We start from the raw sequence: 16,075 nt of genomic DNA, 5'->3' as shown, positions 1-16,075 counted from the left end.
AGGTCAGTTCTATTTGGTGACATTTTAGAAGGCAATGACAGAATAAATGGAAACTTAAATTATTCTTGACAGAAAGAGTGGTGATGCAGACAGTTAATGGTACATCTGCATTTCTGTAGCTAAGAATTGATAAAAGGCAAAGATAGAGTAGACACAACATTATTGAACATAAGAATTTTTTGTACTTTTCTGGTAAATTTGCAGAAAGGCAAATTTGACTTTCAAAAGAATATTTTCCTGAAGGGTTCAAACCATTGCTGTAGAATTGAGCTGAGTTTTATGACAATATTCTTTTTCGAATTATTTTTTTCTATAGCTTACCTTTGGACCTTTTGATAGTCAGCTGGGTGAACAAAGACGGTTTTCTTCTCTGTACCAAGTGGCCCCCAAGGACACATCTTTGACAGTTGGCATTGTATCTTTGATGCTTCATTTCCACTGGATCTGGGTGGGGTTATTCATCATAGATGATGACAAAGGTGCCCAGACACTGTCAGATTTGAGAAGTGAGATGGATAAAAACAGAGTCTGCACAGCATTTGTAGAAATGATCGTAGTCAGTAAAGGTTCATATTTTACCAAATCCTGGAAAAATCAGGTGCAGATCCTGGAATCATCAGCAAATGTGATTATTATTTATGGGGACTCTGATTCTCTATTAAGCTTAATAGTAAATATTAAGCAGAAGTTACTCACATGGAAAGTGTGGGTACTGATCTCACAGTGGGATGTTTCTAAATTTGATGATTATTTCATGGTAGACTCATTGCATGGAGCTCTTATTTTTTCACACCATCGTGAGGATATTCCCAATTTTACAGATTTTATGCAGAAGTCCAACCCTTCCAAGTTCCCGGAAGACACTTATCTTCATGTATTGTGGCACATTTTCTTCAACTGCTCATTTGTTAACACGGATTGTAAAATTGTGCATAACTGTTTGCCTAATGCCTCCCTGGGGCTCTTGCCTGGGAACATATTTGACATGGTCATGAGTGAAGAGAGTTACAATGTGTACAATGCTGTGTATGCTGTGGCCCACAGTCTGCATGAGATGATTCTCAACCAAGTACAATTTCAACCTCATGAAAAAGGAAAAAAGACGATATTCTTCCCTTGGCTGGTAATGTCACTTCAGTTGTACTGTGACATCAGTAACATGAGGCTTAAAAACTTTTTAAATGCACTTAAATTAGGCAATATGTATCTTAGGGTATTTTGTTAAAAATCTGCACAACAGACTGCTTAAGGGAGAATCTTTTTAATTCAACATATAGTTTTATTACAAAGGGCCATGCAACATTTTCACAGCCACATTTTCAATATGAAAAGTCCATTTACCACAGAGATTATCACACTACAAGAATACAGAGACAGAGAAGGAAAATTATCACACTGTGTGTGAACACTTCTAAAATGGTTATGATTTGTAAATGATCTCTCATAAAACCATTAATTTTGCAGTGTGATACTCAGTATTTTTAAAGTGTAATTGTTTATGAAAATATTCAAAGAACCTGAAAGTTTTCTTCATGTAGTCATGATTTAGGGGTGCTTGGTTGTAAGTATTTTAATAAAACTGATTGGAACATTTTAGAATATAATGATTCTTTTTCCTTTGTCTCTGGTTATCATGTATTAGATGTGATTGATGCCTATATTAAAGGTGCTTTACATATCAGGCTCTAAAATCAGCTGGAGATATTTCCTGACTCTTATTCACTTTCACTTCTCTGGAGTTTTAGTAATATAAGTAACTTCATCTCTTTTAGCTTCACCCATTTCTAAGGAAAACACAATTCATCAGTCATGATGGAGCAAATATGGTTCTGGATTTTAAAAGGAAATCACATATAGATTATGACATTGTCAACTTTTGGAATTTCCCTAAAGGTCTTGGGTTAAATGTGAAAGTAGGAACGTTTTCTTCAAATGCTCCAAACAACCATAAATTGTCTATATCTTCTTACATGATACAGTGGGCCACAGGATCAACAGAGGTGGGTTGCATCTTACTTCTGTCTTTTGAACAGGATGAAAATCTCAAAATCATTTTTCTGAGTATCGGGATTTTGCATTGCTCACACAGGGTTCATTCATAGTCACATAATGACCATGAATATTCAAATTATAATCATCACCACCACCACCACCACCACCATCATCATCATTATCATCGTCATCATTTTTACTTTATCTCTTTTTACAGTCCAGTCATTATGTCCCCAAAACAGTCCACCCTCAGACAGTTCATACCACTTCTCCTCCCACACCTTATAAGACATATATATATATATATGACTTATATATATGTACATGTACACACACACACACACACACAGAGAGAGAGAGAGCACCATACTACCTCTTCTTTCCCTGGCGCCTCAAGTCTTTGGAGTGGTAGGTACTTCTTTTCTCACTGAGACAAGGCAAGGCAATTGTTGGCTGTATGTGTTTTGAGAGCCTCATATCAGCTGCCTGTTGGTAGTTCAGTGTATATGAGTATCTGAGTATTATCTTAACACCTAATTTTACAAAATAACCTATTTATTCTCCAATCTTCTCATTTACTTAATATTATGAATGCAGAACTTTTCAGGATGATATCCATCAGTATCTTTTATCATCTGACAGAATGTTTGTTGTGATCCTGGCTTAGAATTTTTTATTCAATGGTTAGTTGGCCTTTTTTTTCAAAACTCCAGTCCAGAGAGGAGGATAATGGGGATGTGTAGCTGGGTTGGTTGTTAGTTTTGCTATTGAAAAACTGCTATATAACAAAACCCTTTTCTTGCCTCAGTGTTCGAAAGCATCTTCTATCACTGTAGAAATCCATGTTCTTAGGTGATTGAGGCAGTAGCTCACACTGCATTAACAGTAAGGGTGCAGAGACTGCTGAGTGCTTCTATTCACATTTCCTGCTTTTGGTTTATTCAGGGACAATGGCAAATAAATCAGGGCCAACCACTATTACAGATGGTGTTTTACCTTGAAATAAACTAATCTAAAAAAGTATTTCCTGGGGTTTGGGATTTGGCTCAGTGGTAGAGCGCTTGCCTAGCAAGTGCAAGGCCCTGGGTTCGGTCCCCAGCTCCGAAAAAAAGGAAAAAAAAAAGAAAAGAAAAAGAAAAAAAAAGTATATCCTAATAATTTTCATAGATACATTTCCATAGTGATCCTAAAACCCATCACACTGAAATGATGTAATTTTACGATAAAAAAATTACTTGTGGCAGACACTGTGATAGAGAGAGAGACCCAACCGCCTGGTCAGGTGGGCACTCCTGAGGCTGCAGAGCGGAAGAGACCACCAACACTGCTCACCCCTGCCCACATCCCTGGCCCAAGAGGAAACTGTATAAGGCCTCTGGGCTCCCGTGGGGGAGGGCCCAGGAGCAGCAGGACCCCTGCCTGAGACACCGCCAGAACCTGAAAGAAACAGACCGGATAAACAGTTCTCTGCACCCAAATCCCGTGGGAGGGAGAGCTAAACCTTCAGAGAGGCAGACAAGCCTGGGAAACCAGAAGAGACTGCTCCCTGCACACACATCTCGGATGCCAGAGGAAAAAGCCAAAGACCATCTGGAACCCTGGTGCACTGAAGCTCCCGGAAGGACACTCAAGACACAGGCCCACAGGAACAGCTGAAGACCTGTAGAGAGGAAAAACTACACGCCCGAAAGCAGAACACTCTGTCCCCATAACTGACTGAAAGAGAGGAAAACAGGTCTACAGCACTCCTGACACACAGGCTTATAGGACAGTCTAGCCACTGTCAGAAATAGCAGAACAAAGTAACAATAGAGATAATCTGATGGTGAGAGGCAAGCACAGGAACCCAAGCAACAGAAACCAAGACTACATGGCACCATCGGAGCCCAATTCTCCCATCAAAACAAACATGGAATATCCAAACACACCAGAAAAGCAAGATCTAGTTTCAAAATCATTTTTGATCATGATGCTGGAGGACTTCAAGAAAAACGTGAAGAACTCCCTTAGAGAACAAGTAGAAGCCTACAGAGAGGAATCACAAAAATGCCTGAAAGAATTCCAGGAAAACATAAATAAACAAGTAGAAGCCCATAGAGAGGAGACACAAAAATCCCTGAAAGAATTCCAGGAAAACACAATCAAACAGTTGAAGGAATTAAAAATGGAAATAGAAGCAATCAAGAAAGAACACATGGAAACAACCCTGGATATAGAAAACCAAAAGAAGAGACAAGGAGCTGTAGATACAAGCTTCACCAACAGAATACAAGAGATGGAAGAGAGAATCTCAGGAGCAGAAGACTCCATAGAAATCATTGACTCAACTGTCAAAGATAATGTAAAGCGGAAAAAGCTACTGGTCCAAAACATACAGGAAATCCAGGACTCAATGAGAAGATCAAACCTAAGGATAATAGGTATAGAAGAGAGTGAAGACTCCCAGCTCAAAGGACCAGTAAATATCTTCAACAAAATCATAGAAGAAAACTTCCCTAACCTAAAAAAAGAGATACCCATAGGCATACAAGAAGCCTACAGAACTCCAAATAGATTGGACCAGAAAAGAAACACCTCCCGTCACATAATTGTCAAAACACCAAACGCACAAAATAAAGAAAGAATATTAAAAGCAGTAAGGGAAAAAGGTCAAGTAACATATAAAGGCAGACCTATCAGAATCACACCAGACTTCTCGCCAGAAACTATGAAGGCCAGAAGATCCTGGACTGATGTCATACAGACCCTAAGAGAACACAAATGCCAGCCCAGGTTACTGTATCCAGCAAAACTCTCAATTAACATTGATGGATAAACCAAGATATTCCATGACAAAACCAAATTTACACAATATCTTTCTACAAATCCAGCACTACAAAGGATAATAAATGGTAAAGCCCAACATAAGGAGGCAAGCTATACCCTAGAAGAAGCAAGAAACTAATCGTCCTGGCAACAAAACAAAGAGAATGAAAGCACACAAACATAACCTCACATCCAAATATGAATATAACGGGAAACAATAATCACTATTCCTTAATATCTCTCAATATCAATGGCCTCAACCCCCCAATAAAAAGACATAGATTAACAAACTGGATACGCAACGAGGACCCTGCATTCTGCTGCCTACAGGAAACACACCTCAGAGACAAAGACAGACACTACCTCAGAGGGAAAGGCTGGAAAACAACTTTCCAAGCAAATGGTCAGAAGAAGCAAGCTGGAGTAGCCATTCTAATATCAAATAAAATCAATTTCCAACTAAAAGTCATCAAAAAAGATAAGGAAGGACACTTCATATTCATCAAAGGAAAAATCCACCAAGATGAACTCTCAATCCTAAATATCTATGCCCCAAATACAAGGGCACCTACATACGTAAAAGAAACCTTACTAAAGCTCAAAGCACACATTGCACCTCACACAATAATAGTGGGAGATTTCAACACACCACTCTCATCAATGGACAGATCATGGAAACAGAAATTAAACAGTGATGTAGACAGACTAAGAGAAGTCATGAGCCAAATGGACTTAACAGATATTTATAGAACATTCTATCCTAAAGCAAAAGGATATACCTTCTTCTCAGCTCCTCATGGTACTTTCTCCAAAATTGACCATATATAATTGGTCAAGAAACGGGCCTCAGCAGGTACAGAAGGATAGAAATAATCCCATGCGTGCTATCGGACCACCACGGCCTAAAACTGGTCTTCAATAACAATCAAGGAAGAATGCCCACATATACGTGGAAATTGAACAATGCTCTACTCAATGATAACCTGGCCAAGGAAGAAATAAAGAAAGAAATTAAAAACTTTTTAGAATTTAATGAAAATGAAGGTACAACGTACCCAAACTTATGGGACACAATGAAAGCTGTGCTAAGAGGAAAACTCATAGCGCTGAGTGCCTGCAGAAAGAAACAGGAAAGAGCATATGTCAGCAGCTTGACAGCACACCTAAAAGCTCTAGAACAAAAAGAAGCAAATACACCCAGGAGGAGTAGAAGGCAGGAAATAATCAAACTCAGAGCTGAAATCAACCAAGTAGAAACAAAAAGGACCATAGAAAGAATCAACAGAACCAAAAGTTGGTTCTTTGAGAAAATCAACAAGATAGATAAACCCTTAGCCAGACTAACGAGAGGACACAGAGAGTGCGTCCAAATTAACAAAATCAGAAATGAAAAGGGAGACATAACTACAGATTCAGAGGAAATTCAAAAAATCATCAGATCTTACTATAAAAACCTATATTCAACAAAACTTGAAAATCTTCAGGAAATGGACAATTTCCTAGACAGATACCAGGTATCAAAGTTAAATCAGGAACAGAAAAACCAGTTAAACAACCCCATAACTTCTAAGGAAATAGAAGCAGTCATTAAAGGTCTCCCAACCAAAAAGAGCCCAGGTCCAGATGGGTTTAGTGCAGAATTCTATCAAACCTTCATAGAAGACCTCATACCAATATTATCCAAACTATTCCACAAAATTGAAACAGATGGAGCCCTACCAAATTCCTTCTACGAAGCCACAATTACTCTTATACCTAAATCACACAAAGACCCAACAAAGAAAGAGAACTTCAGACCAATTTCCCTTATGAATATCGACGCAAAAATACTCAATAAAATTCTGGCAAACCGAATTCAAGAGCACATCAAAACAATCATCCACCATGATCAAGTAGGCTTCATCCCAGGCATGCAGGGATGGTTTAATATACGGAAAACCATCAACGTGATCCATCATATAAACAAACTGAAAGAACAGAACCACATGATTATTTCATTAGATGCTGAGAAAGCATTTGACAAAATTCAACACCCCTTCATGATAAAAGTCCTGGAAAGAATAGGAATTCAAGGCCCATACCTAAACATAGTAAAAGCCATATACAGCAAACCAGTTGCTAACATTAAACTAAATGGAGAGAAACTTGTAGTAATCCCACTAAAATCAGGGACTAGACAAGGCTGCCCACTCTCTCCCTACTTATTCAATATAGTTCTTGAAGTTCTAGCCAGAGCAATCAGACAACAAAAGGAGATCAAGGGAGTACAGATCGGAAAAGAAGAGGTCAAAATATCACTATTTGCAGATGACATGATAGTATATTTAAGTGATCCCAAAAGTTCCACCAGAGAACTACAAAAGCTGATAAACAACTTCAGCTGGGTATAAAATTAACTCAAATAAATCAGTTGCCTTCCTCTATACAAAAGAGAAACAAGCCGAGAAAGAAATTAGGGAAACAACACCCTTCATAACAGACCCAAATAATATAAAGTACCTCGGTGTGACTTTAACCAAGCAAGTAAAAGATCTGTACAATAAGAACTTCAAGACACTGAGGAAAGAAATTGAAGAAGACCTCAGAAGATGGAAAGATCTCCCATGCTCATGGATTGGCAGGATTAATATAGTAAAAATGGCCATACTACCAAAAGCAATCTACAGATTCAATGCAATCCCCATCAAAATACCAATCCAATTCTTCAAAGAGTTAGACAGAACAATTTGCAAATTCATCTGGAATAACAAAAAACCCAGGATAACTAAAGCTATCCTCAACAATAAAAGGACTTCAGGGGGAATCACTATCCCTGAACTCAAGCAGTATTACAGAGCAATAGTGATAAAAACTGCATGGTATTGGTACAGAGACAGACAGATAGACCAATGGAATAGAATTGAAGACCCAGAAATGAACCCACACACCTATGGTCACTTGATTTTTGACAAAGGAGCCAAAACCATCCAGTGGAAAAAAGATAGCATTTTCAGCAAATGGTGCTGGTTCAACTGGAGGTCAACATGTACAAGAATGCAGATCGATCCATGCTTATCACCCTGTACAAAGCTTAAGTGCAAGTGGATCAAGGACCTCCACATCAAACCAGACACACTCAAACTAATCGAAAAAAAACTAGGGAAGCATCTGGAACACATGGGCACTGGAAAAAATTTCCTGAACAAAACACCAATAGCTTATGCTCTAAGATCAAGAATCGACAAATGGGATCTCATAAAACTGAAAAGCTTCTGTAAGGCAAAGGACACTGTGGTTAGGACAAAACGGCAACCAACAGATTGGGAAAAGATCTTTACCAATCCTACAACAGATAGTGGCCTTATATCCAAAATATACAAAGAACTAAAGAAGTTAGACCGCAGGGAAACAAATAACCCTATTAAAAAATGGGGTTCAGAGCTAAACAAAGAATTCACAGCTGAGGAATGCCGAATGGCTGAGAAACACCTAAAGAAATGTTCAACATCTTTAGTCATAAGGGAAATGCAAATCAAAACAACCCTGAGATTTCACCTCATACCAGTGAGAATGGCTAAGATCAAAAACTCAGGTGACAGCAGATGCTGGCGAGGATGTGGAGAAAGACGAACACTCCTCCATTGTTGGTGGGATTGCAGACTGGTACAACCATTCTGGAAATCAGTCTGGAGGTTCCTCAGAAAATTGGACATTGAACTGCCTGAGGATCCAGCTATACCTCTCTTGGGCATATACCCAAAAGATGCCTCAACATATAAAAGAGACACATGCTCCACTATGTTCATCGCAGCCTTATTTATAATAGCCAGAAACTGGAAAGAACCCAGATGCCCTTCAACAGAGGAATGGATACAGAAAATGTGGTACATCTACACAATGGAATATTACTCAGCTATCAAAAACAACGGCTTTATGAAATTCGTAGGCAAATGGTTGGAACTGGAAAATATCATCCTGAGTGAGCTAACCCAATCACAGAAAGACATACATGGTATGCACTCATTGATAAGTGGCTATTAGCCCAAATGCTTGAATTACCCTAGATCCCTAGAACAAACGAAACTCAAGACGGATGATCAAAATGTGAATGCTTCACTCCTTCTTTAAATGAGGAAAAAGAATACCCTTGGCAGGGAAGGGAGAGGCAAAGATTAAAACAGAGACTGAAGGAACACCCATTCAGAGCCTGCCCCACATGTGGCCCATACATATACAGCCACCCAATTAGACAAGATGGATGAAGCAAAGAAGTGCAGACCGACAGGTGCCGGATGTAGATCGCTCCTGAGAGACACAGCCAGAATACAGCAAATACAGTGGCGAATGCCAGCAGCAAACCACTGAACTGAGAATAGGTCCCCCGTTGAAGGAATCAGAGAAAGAACTGGAAGAGCTTGAAGGGGCTCGAGACCCCAAAAGTACAACAATGTCAAGCAACCAGAGCTTCCAGGGACTAAGCCACTACCTAAAGACTATACATGGACTGACCCTGGACTCTGACCCCATAGGTAGCAATGAATATCCTAGTAAGAGCACCAGTGGAAGGGGAAGCCCTGGGTCCTGCTAAGACTGAACCCCCAGTGAACTAGACTATGGGGGGAGGGCGGCCATGGGGGGAGGGTTGGGAGGGGAACACCCATAAGGAAGGGGAGGGGGGAGGGGAATGTTTGCCCGGAAACCGGGAAAGGGAATAACACTTGAAATATATATAAGAAATACTCGGGGTTGGGGATTTAGCTCAGTGGTAGAGTGCTTGCCTAGCAAGCTCAAGGCCCTGGGTTCGGTCCTCAGCTCTGGAAGAAAAAAAAATGAAATACTCAAGTTAATAAAAAAAAATTACTTGTGTTTATATCTAAGAGTAAAGAGGCAGTAGATTTGTAGTCATAACAAGACAGGAGACCAAGGACGTAAACTTTTACTTCTATGCCTCACTTCATAATCTTTCAACAATATTCTAACAGATTCATATTATTAGTGACAAGCATTTACCACATAAGCCTATAAATGGCAATTCCTAGTAGTAAAAATAATTCAAATATCTGCATTTAGAGAAATTGTTATAAAAATTAATGGTTCTTTAACAAAACCACCCTATTGGATATTTGATAAAACCTGACCATTTCCTAACATACATTCCATTCTCAGATTCCCCAGTCTGTATGCAGTGAGAGCTGTCATCCTGGATTCAGGAAAACCCACAAGGAAGGCAGTGTTGTCTGTTGCTTTGACTGTATTTCTTGTCCAGAAAATGAGATTTCCAATGAGACAGGTAAGTGACAGTCTTGCAGAAGACATTAATACCTATCCACATCTTCAATATCTAAGCAAATGGAAAACATCTCTAAGTGAACTGCAATCACTAAAATATAGTGAAGATAATTCTCTTACTTCCAGAGGTCAGGAAATCACAAGTTACAGATCATTTTCTCACTTAAATAATACATTCTAGACATTGAAATTCATACTCGCTTTGTGTTCTTGAATGAATGTGATTGAGGCTGCCTACAGGAAACCACTTTATTCACATTAGAGTTCTCTGCTTCATTTCACCATGCATTTTGTCTTAGTTTCTTTTCTATTGATATGTCAAATCAATGGGACCAAGAAACTTACAGTAGAAGCCCTTTAATTGACTTACATTTTCAGGTACCTAGCATCCATGAAGTCAGAGCAGAGGCAAATATGATAGTTTGAATGAACAGGGCCCCCATATGCTCTTTAGTTGAATTTTGGACTAGAGTTATGAAATTATTTGGGATGGATTAGGAGGTGTGGCAATGCTCAAGGATGACTATCACTGAGGGTGGGCTTGGAGTTATCAACAGCCCACTTCATTTTCATTTATCATACACTCTCCCTTTCCCCTTCTCTCTCCTCCTCTCCCTACGCTTCAGATACAATTGTTCAGCTATTTTTTCAGATACCTTACTTTCTATATTTACTATGTTCTCCATATGGATCTGTGAGTCTGCAAGTTACATTCTTTCTCTTATAAATTAGCTTGGTCATAATGTCTCTTTTTAGCAATAGAAAATGAACTAAGACATCATAAGAACAGTGTAGAGCTTACATGCTGATTCACAAGTAGGAGATCAAGAAGACACACTGAATGAAAATATCCTTAAAGACCTCCAATAGTAACATGCATCTCCCAAAAGAGCCTCATCTAATCCTTTCCAGATAGTCCCACAAATGAGGGGCAAATGCATACAAATATGCATGGGGTGGGGAGCATTCTAATTAAAACCACCACATTTTGCTCACTGATACCCATGTTCTTGTTAGCAAATCATAATGTATTTTTTATTTTGATTTTATAAATTTCTGTTATATAAAACATCCTGAAGATAGTCTTCCCTCCTTCAGTCAGCCCCCAACCTCCCCTCTCCTCCCAATCCACTGTTCTTCCATTTCCCTTCAGAAAATGGTAGAGATGTCAACTGAACATGTCATAAAAAATGCAATGAGACCAGGCATAAGCCCTCATGTCAAGTCTAAACAAGGCAATCCAGTTTGAAAAAAAGGGGGGGGGGGTCAATGAACATGCAAAAGAGTGAATCATGCCCAAATTTCACCATTAGGAATCCCATTTAAAAAAAAAATCCCATGATAGGTGGATCCTGCTTGCATGTACATTCTGTTATGTCTTTTTATTGGGAAATTGAGTCCATTAATACTGATAGAATTTGTTAACCATTCATTATTGATTCCTGTTATTTTGATGGTGATGGTGGCAGTGGTGGTTTTTGGTGTGGATGTTCTGTGTTACAAATTTTCTTTGACCAATGAACCTAAATTTTTCTATAATATCTTCAATTCCTTGATTATTTTTTTCATCTCATGTATTCTATTGTTGATACTTGTATCTTTATTTCCTGTTCCCCTAACTGAATTTTCCATTTCCAGAATCACCTCAGTTTGTGTATTTCTTTTTTTTCTTTATTGCTTCTATTTCCATTTCCTCATCTTGAACAATTTCATTCACCTCTGTTTTTATTAATGTATTTTTTATTTCCTCCAATATTTTGCTTGACATTTCTCAGCTTCCTTAAGACATTATTTTCATTTATTTCTTCTTATACAAATGTGTGCCCAGCTCCACATACACTGCTCTTTTTTATTAAATTGCAATTTAGTTTACTGCAACTTGTTTACTAAACTGAAAATTGGTGCTATTAAATGTTATGATAAACTGCGTCTATTCATTCTCAGTGGCTCACCAAAAACAAACAAACAAACAAACAAACAACAACAACAACAACAACAACAACAACAAAACTAGACAATTTGGAACTGATCAAAGGAAATGGATTTTTTTTTAGGTTTGGTCAAACTGAGAGAGGGAAATTCTTAAGGACCGTATCACCATTCTAAACTTGGATTTAAGGTCATTTTCTTGTGCTTCAGCAGCATTGAAATGTTGTATTCTTGCTGTCTTAGGATACCTAGGTTCTGGTGGTGGCAGATTGCCCTGACTTTCATTGACTGTACTGGCATTTAAGTATCTGTGTTTAGGATCATTATAAATATAAGTACTAATTTCTATGTTTATTTTCGGTTTTTCGTTTCTGTAACCTCTTTGGTTTTCTGGTCTTTGTAGCATAGATTTCTATTTTTTTATTGGATATTTTCTTTATTTGCCTTTAAAATGTTATCCTTTCTCCTGGCTTTTCCTCCGGAAAACTCCTATCCCATCCCCCTTGCTCCTGCTTTTAGGATGGTGCTTTCCCACCCAACTGTCTACTCCCTCAGGTCCATGCCCTGGCATTCCCCTTCACTGGACCAAGGGCCTCCTTTCACAAGGATGCCTGAAAAGGCCATCCTCTGCTACAGATGTGGCTGGAAACATAGGTCCCTCCATGTGTACTCTCTGTTTGATACTTTAGTTCCTGGGAATTTGTGTGGTTGATATTGTTCTTTTTCCTATGGATAACAAACCTGTTCAGCTACTTCAGTACTTTAACTCCTTCATTGGGGACCTCGTGCACAGTCCCATGTTTGTCTGTGAGCTTCTACCTCTGTATATGTCAGGCTCTGGCAAAGCCTCTCAAGAGACAGCTATATCAGACTTGGGCCAGCAAGCACTTCTTGGCATCCGCAATAGTGTGTCTGAGTTTGGTGTCTGTATATGGGCTGGGTTCCTAGGTAAGGCAGTCTCTAGAGGATTTCCTTCAGCCTTTGTTCCACATTTTGTCTCTGTATTTCCTCCATTGTATATTTTGTTCCCCCACATAAGAAGGACTAAGCATTCAAACTTTGGTCTTTCTTCTTGAGCTTCATGTGGTCTGTGAATTGTTTCTTGGGTATTCTGAGCCTCTGGACTGATATTCACTTAGCAGTGAATGCATACCATGTGTGTTTTCGTTACTGGGTTACCTCACTCAGGGTGCTATTTTCAAATTCCATCTATTTGCCTAAGAATTTCATGAAGTCATTGTTTTTAATAGTTGAGTAGCACTCCATTGTGTAAATGTAACACATTTTTCTGTATCTATTCCTCTGCTGAAGGACAGAAGGTGGGTTCTTTCCAGCTTCTGGATATTATGAATAAGGCTGCTGTGAACATAATGGAGCATGTGCCCTTGTTATATGTTGAAACATTTTTTGGGTATATGCCAAGGAGTTGTATAGATGGGGTCCTCAGTTAGTACAATGTCCAATTTTCTGAGGAACCACCAGAATGATTGCCAGAGTTGTACTAGTTTGCAATCCCAACAACAATGGAACAGTGCTCCTCTTTCTCCACATCTTCCCCAGGATCTGCTGTCACCTGAGTATTTGACCCTAGCCATTCTGACTGTTGTGAGGTGGAATCTCAATGTTATTTTGATTTGTAATTCCCTGATGACTAAGGATGTTGAACATTTCTTGAGGCGCTTCTAAGCCATTAGTACTCATCATTGAGAATTGTTGAGCTCTATACCCCATTTAAATGTGGGTATTTGGTTTTCTGAAGTCTAATTTCTTGAGTTCTTTGTATATATTAGACAGTAACTTTCTGTTGGATGTAGGATTAGATGAGCTCTGATCCAGAAGAGAGTGTCTGACCAGCTTAAGAGCAGGAATTGTGGTGCTTCACTTGGTGCAGCAGTAGTTCTCTGTTCCTCTGACTGGTGTGACCTGTACCTGTTCTTCTGGCTATTTTTGGACTTACTGGGATTTTCTTAATAGTGTGGTTTACAAATTTATGTTTTCATAGTTTGTGTGTGCTTGTGTATGAGAGTGGATTTTTTCATTGTTGTTTTGTTTAATTTCTTGGGTATTTGTACTTCTCTTTTAAAGAGAGAGAGAAAGTAAAGGTGTACAACTGCGCATGAAAATGAGGAGGACCTAGGAGTAGTTAGGAGATTGCAAATCCTGATTAGTATGTGTCACATAGGGAATATGAATAGTGATTTCATGATATAAAGAAAACTAAAGATTATTAAAAATTAAAAGGATATAGAAATATATATTTTGCTAATATATTCAAATTAGAGCATTATATGTGTATACATTATGTATGATCTAAGAGTATATTGACAAGATGTCACCGAGTGTTCACAAGTTATTAAATAAATAAATAAGAATTTATGAGCAGTTATTTATGTATTATTACATAGGTACTACTGTGCAGGGTTATAAGAATTGTTCAAGGATGAAACATTTCAAGATTCCAAGAAATTCAGAAATCTAATTCACTCAGGTTCCTTCATAGAATGAAGAAATTTAGAAAACACCATGAATATTTTATGTTTGGAACAAAGATAGAAGTACATCATTATGAGATAAGGATTTCAAAGAACATTCTCTCAATTGCACTGAAATATCATACCGTCTTAAGATTAGAGTGTATTTCACATCCAAGTTTAGGTTCATGCAATGTACATCAGTGCTCTAATGACTTCTAAAACTGATACAACTGTGTCACTAAAGGCAAGGATTCCATATATGTAAAAGCAGAAAAAATCATTTGCTCTGTTTAATTCATATCAGCATGAAGTAGAAAGAAAAATGATTTAGAAATATTACCTGGAAAAAAGTTTTTTTCAATCAGAAATAAAGCAAGCGTGTTCTTATAACAGGGCAGTGTCTGGGAGCTGGTAAATGGCTTAGAATAAAAGGGAAAACCGGAATGTATACTCATGATCAATCACTTGCATTTCTGTTAGATATGGATCAGTGTGTGAAGTGTCCAGAAACTCACTATGCAAACACAAACAAGATCTACTGCCTACCAAAAACTGTGACATTTCTGGCCTATGATGACCCATTAGGGAAGACACTTTGCTTCATGTCCCTGGGTTTCTCCTCACTCACAGCTGCTGTTCTTTGGGTGTTTCTGAAGAACAGGGACACCCCCATTGTCAAGGCCAATAACCTGGCTCTCAGTTACACCCTGCTCATCACTTTGATGCTCTGTCTTCTCTGTCCCTTGCTCTTCATTGGCCATCCCAGCACAGCCTCCTGTATCCTGCAGCAAAACATTTTTGGGCTTCTCTTCACTGTGTCTCTTTCCACTGTGTTGGCCAAAACTATCACTGTGGTTATAGCCTTCAAGATCACTTCTCCAGGAAGAATTAGAAGATGGCTGCTGATATCAAGGGCCCCTAATTTCATTATTCCCTTATGCACCTTGCTCCAAGTTTTTCTTTCTGCAATTTGGCTGACAACCTCTCCTCCATTTATTGATAAAGATGCTCAGTCAGAACATGGACACATCATCATCATTTGCAATAAAGGCTCAGCTGTTGCTTTCCATTGCAACCTTGGATACCTGGGAGCACTAGCCCTAGTGAGCTACTTTATGGCTTTCTTGTCCAGAAACCTACCTGACACATTCAATGAAGCCAAGTTCCTGGCTTTCAGCATGCTGGTGTTCTGCAGTGTCTGGATCACTTTTCTCCCTATCTACCATAGCACCAAGGGGAAGACCACAGTGGCTATGGAAGTCTTCTCTATCTTGGCTTCTGGTACATCGCTCTTAGGCATCATCTTTGCCCCAAAGTGCTACATCATATTATTAAGGCCAGAAAGAAACTCACTTCATTATATCAGGGACAAAAAATATGCTAAGAGAAGAAAACCTTCTTAACAACAAGGTTCTGTGCTTCTTAAACATGTTTGAAGGCTGGTTGTTGTTCACTATCTGAGCACTCACATATAAAGTTATAATTGGATATTTGATGCCAGGATCTATTATTTCTTTACTTAATCATATTAACCTATTCTTTTTTTCATGTTGAAATGTGTGCTGCATTTTTAGTTTCTTGCATTCACCATTAGTTTTTTTTTCTGA

At 38.6% G+C, this 16,075-nt stretch overlaps 1 protein-coding gene across 1 annotated transcript in view; it reads left to right on the top strand.

Annotated features, from left to right (window-relative positions):
* Vom2r23 (vomeronasal 2 receptor, 23) overlaps positions 1 to 15,871 on the top strand; it is a 32,908-nt gene extending 17,037 nt beyond the window's left edge. The window contains exons 3-6 of the mRNA NM_001099649.1: positions 317 to 1,123; positions 1,773 to 2,000; positions 9,943 to 10,066; positions 14,949 to 15,871. Coding sequence (NP_001093119.1) covers positions 317 to 1,123; positions 1,773 to 2,000; positions 9,943 to 10,066; positions 14,949 to 15,871 — 2,082 coding nt within the window. The remainder of the gene's footprint in view (positions 1 to 316; positions 1,124 to 1,772; positions 2,001 to 9,942; positions 10,067 to 14,948) is intronic.
* The last annotated feature ends 204 nt before the right edge of the window (positions 15,872 to 16,075 follow it).

Source organism: Rattus norvegicus, chromosome 1 (genome assembly GCF_021556685.1).
Source record: "Rattus norvegicus strain SHRSP/BbbUtx chromosome 1, alternate assembly SHRSP_T2T, whole genome shotgun sequence".
NCBI classification, from domain to species: domain Eukaryota; kingdom Metazoa; phylum Chordata; class Mammalia; order Rodentia; family Muridae; genus Rattus; species Rattus norvegicus.
The sequence above is the reverse complement of the archived record's forward strand: the minus strand, read 5'-3'. Positions and strand labels throughout refer to the sequence as shown.